General features: G+C 44.8%; 1 protein-coding gene across 1 annotated transcript in view; it reads right to left on the bottom strand.

Annotated features, from left to right (window-relative positions):
• Positions 1-2626: 2626 nt before the first annotated feature.
• LOC103800548 (ribose-phosphate pyrophosphokinase 1-like) overlaps positions 2627-4057 on the bottom strand; it is a gene marked incomplete at its 5' end in the record, with an annotated part of 9281 nt that continues 7850 nt past the window's right edge. The window contains 1 exon segment of the mRNA XM_009072927.1: positions 2627-3033. Within this exon segment, the coding sequence (XP_009071175.1) occupies positions 2941-3033 (93 nt within the window).

Raw genomic sequence — 4057 nt, 5'->3', positions numbered from 1 at the left:
ACTTTGGTCCAAAGTCTCCAACCCCTCTGACCCAAAGGTTTCAGAACAGAATGTTACCTCCTTGGGACAATTCTCACACCCAGTGTTATCTCCCGTTCTGTTTAAGAGCTGCAGTGCTGTTTAAGAGCTGCAGTGCTGTCATGCAGCATTTGAAGTCTGTGCCCTCCCTCCCTCCCATCCCAAGGTTTTATTCAAGTAATTAAGAAAACAGTAAATACACACCAATGGCAATGGTAACCTGTGTATAAATCTTTGGCTGTAAAGCTCATGTTCTGCTTCTTAACTAAGGATGGTGAAGTCTGTTACATCACACTGACAAGGCTCACAGCACCCACCCTGCTATTGAGGAAGAATCCCCCACATTTTCTTCCACTTATTGACCAAAGCTGAAAGACACTTGAACAGATGAGTAACAGTCGTGATCCTCTGCATATGTCTCCCTGAGGCCAGTCATGTTCAATCTAACCTGGAAGTCCATAGTAAGGCCAAAGACCTTTCTCTAGACCTTCATCTCATCTTTCTGACATCATTTATACTGCCCCAGTCTGCAATACACAGAGAAAGGCTCCTGGTTTAGTTAGAACAAGTGCTAGCCAGGACATGACTCCGCTGCCTCTGAGCACTAGCTTTGTGCAACACACCTCAAAATTCTTCATTTGTACTTGCTAAACTGTTCAGGTTCCCACCACCTGAATATGAACATATCTGCTCAGATACATAATTTGACCATACAAGAGAAACTGCACTACCACTGCTAACAATTAAGGAAATCAGATACAGGAAAAAGCCACTACTCACTAAGAGAAGTATCTTGGTTCCAAGCTTTTCCTTCTATGCAATGTGAGCAAAGCCAAGCTGAACCTCCCAGAGATAAACCAAATGACCTTCCATGGTCCCTTCCGAGTAACATTACCTGATGACCTGCCTTTCAAGTGACCCAACACGGAAGATGCACGTCACATAAGGTTTTTAGAAGCATTTATAGGCAGAGGCTGTGGTTTTTAAATAAAAGTTTAATTCCTTCATCAGGTCTTAAGTTTAAACACAAATGCTCCTGCAAATCCTCCCAGCACTGCTCTGGTGCCCTGGCTCTTGGGGCTCAGGGCAGCAGCAGGGTGGCAGCAGGGGCTCCCATACAGGAGGCAGAATCAGGGACTCTCAGGAGAGCTCAGTGCAGGATGCAAAGCAAAGAAGCAAGGGATGCACAATTTCCAGACAAACACCAATTCTTAAACAAAAAGAAAAGCCCTATACTAATAGAAGTGTTAACGTTGCCACAGGACAGGAGCTCTATGAAGGGAGAGAAGTCTTCAGTAAAAGGCACAACTAAAGAAGTACTTCCCTAGATTTTAATCAAGGCTTTCATTAGTTCCACTCATGCCCCAGCCCCCAGCCTCTCAGAGCCATGCTGGTTACTCTAGCAAGTAATTTTGAGTTCCTTCTTTTCCCTTTTTCCAGCTCAAAAACAAATAGGAGTGTTTATTAAAAAAAAAACCAAACCAGAATAAACCAGCTTGGTCTATAAACCAGTAAGAGTTCAAAAGAGACTCAGCAGTTTACCTTACGATTGTCTGGTACTTTTTCTAAGTATTCAAGTTTCAGATGATACTCATTACATCTAAGAGCCTCAGCCAGCTCCAGTTTTGGTATTTTTCTCTCAGGCACTTCATGGCCTGTCAGGTTGGTGTTAGATCTGCTGTTTTCCCAGTACTGTGTATCACCAGCCTCTTCAACCCATTGCCATAAGCACTTCCAAGCAGCATCAGACCCACTCCAAGGGTTTCTTCAGGTTTTGTAGTCCTGCAACCCTTAATGCTCCTTGGCTTAGGATCTTTTGCAAGGAGCAATTTTCAAGGAAAGGCGGACAATGACCAGGACAAACAAACTGACTGTGTCAGTAACTTACAGGACAACAGGACTGCAAGCAGTGAGAGGCTAAGCCAGCTGGACACAAAGCTGTTGTGTGTTAGATCACCCCAGTGTCTGAGCAGGCACTTGCTAGATGCAACAACCGTGCTACTATGGGATAAAGAGGCTCAGCTTAGTAGCGTACTGGTGAAAAAAAAAAAGGATCAGGGGTTTGCACAGCAGGTCATGGTGCAGCTGCAGTACATGACAGCAGTCCTCTAGTTGCTAGCAAGGCTAACAGGAAGCTGTGTAATTGAGACACTGGTTTTAGCCTGCACTAGAAACCAAAGCACAACCATCATGAGTCCTCTAGGACAGAGGGAAAAGAACACTTGTCCGGGATGTACCTTCCCCACTAAGCTAACACAGCAAGGCAGCACTGCAGACTCTGCTCTCACCCTCACTCTGCTGTGCAGCACACTAAAGGGCATTTAATTTCATCAACAATTAAGAGGAATTCAAGTTTGCAAGCTACACTGATCTCCTGTCATGGCAGGAAGCTGTAGCAGAATCACCTCCTAGGTGTCTCAGGGCATCAACTAGGGTCAAGCCTGGCCTCCCCAAGGGCTCTGTCAGGTACAGAGTGGTCAGACAGCCAGCAGTCTCTTGGGCTCTTGCTGTAGATCCAGATCAAAAATGTCCTAGGGAGCTCTATTTTCCAAACAATTTAGTGTGTGCATGCCAGATCATCTAACCCTGCCCACAGATAAACCCTCTCCCTCCCCCCCTCAAAATAATTGTGGCAATTAGCCATGTGTCAGTCCTGCTCTCCACAGACCTGCAGAATTGAGTCAACACTACTGCTGAGCCCCATGCACAGGGTTGCTGGTGGAGTTGGGAGTGTTACAGAGATGAGCTTCCCCCCTCCAGCCTCCCAGTGTTGGGACCGGAGTCAGTAACCCTGACTTAAACAGAAGGAGCTGTGGAGAACTGCACTGGAACAAGCAGAGTCTTCTACTGAACTTTACAACAAGCTGAACAACTTTTGGTTTTAAAAAAAAAAGCCATACAAGCAGCAGCTGACATCTGTTGTTATAAAGGGACATGGCTGAATAGGTAGGAAACAGATTCCCCATTATGAGTCCTCCTGATGGCCTCCGCGAGGATCATTGAGATGTCAATCACCTGCAGGGGAACAAAGATGCATCAGTGTCACTGAGGGAAGACATCAAGCCTCCAAGAAGGGATGGAATTTAGGGAGAACCTAGAAAATAAACTCATCACTAACATTTATAATGTGCCAGTTGCAGACAAATGACTTCTACACAGGAATGGGATTTAATTACATATAAGCCTGAAGACATTTTACATAGAGCACCATAAATATTATTTCACTGTTGATCTTTGTGTTAGTCTTTGCTGAGACTCCCTAAGCTCACTCTGATTACACTAGGACTCTTACTCACTTTGTGTAGCTTGCAGAGAAGTTAGGGGAGTCTAAATCAAGCTGAGATCACTTCCCTTGAGCCAAGAGGTTTTACAACAGCTGCCAGAGATGAAGCTACTACACCATAGCTCAGCTCTTGAGTGCTGTTCTGGCTCCACCTCGTGGGGTCAGACAGGCACCAGGAGGGGAAGTCAAGCCTCAATCAAATCCAAGCTCTAAAGCATTTCAATCTATGTAGTCTCAGCAAGCAGAACTGTGTTCATGGTGCACTGAGGAAGTTAAATATGGTTTTCACCATATTTAACATTTTCTTTCTTCTGGATAGCTTGGCTCCAAAGGGAAGATAACAAGCTGCAGAGCAGACAGAGCCTGCGACTCATACAAGTCCTTTAGTTCTTTATTCCTCAACATCAAACATCAGATGTCAGTGTCTGGTGTGTTAGATGAGAGCCTGGAAAACCACTCTACTGCCATAGTGGGCTACAGCTATTACCAGTTATTGTACTAGACACTATTAGCAGTTTAACATTTTGCCTACACCAACTGTAATGTGGAGCTTGTAAAGAAGTTGAAACAACAGGCATGTTTTAGATGTTGCAGGAATGTCATCCAGAAATTAATGCTGAAAAAATGCAGCCCAAGAGCAGTTTGCAATCAGCTTATAACATATTTCCAAAATCAGCTTATAAGTGACTGCTGCTTCAAACCAGTTCAGCTTCCCTTGCACCAGAAGCCCAGCAGTGGGGAACCTGCTACACTTAC

Source organism: Acanthisitta chloris, unplaced genomic scaffold, assembly GCF_000695815.1.
Source record: "Acanthisitta chloris isolate BGI_N310 unplaced genomic scaffold, ASM69581v1 scaffold3344, whole genome shotgun sequence".
Lineage (NCBI taxonomy): Eukaryota > Metazoa > Chordata > Aves > Passeriformes > Acanthisittidae > Acanthisitta > Acanthisitta chloris.
This window is presented reverse-complemented; position numbering and strand designations above follow the sequence as displayed.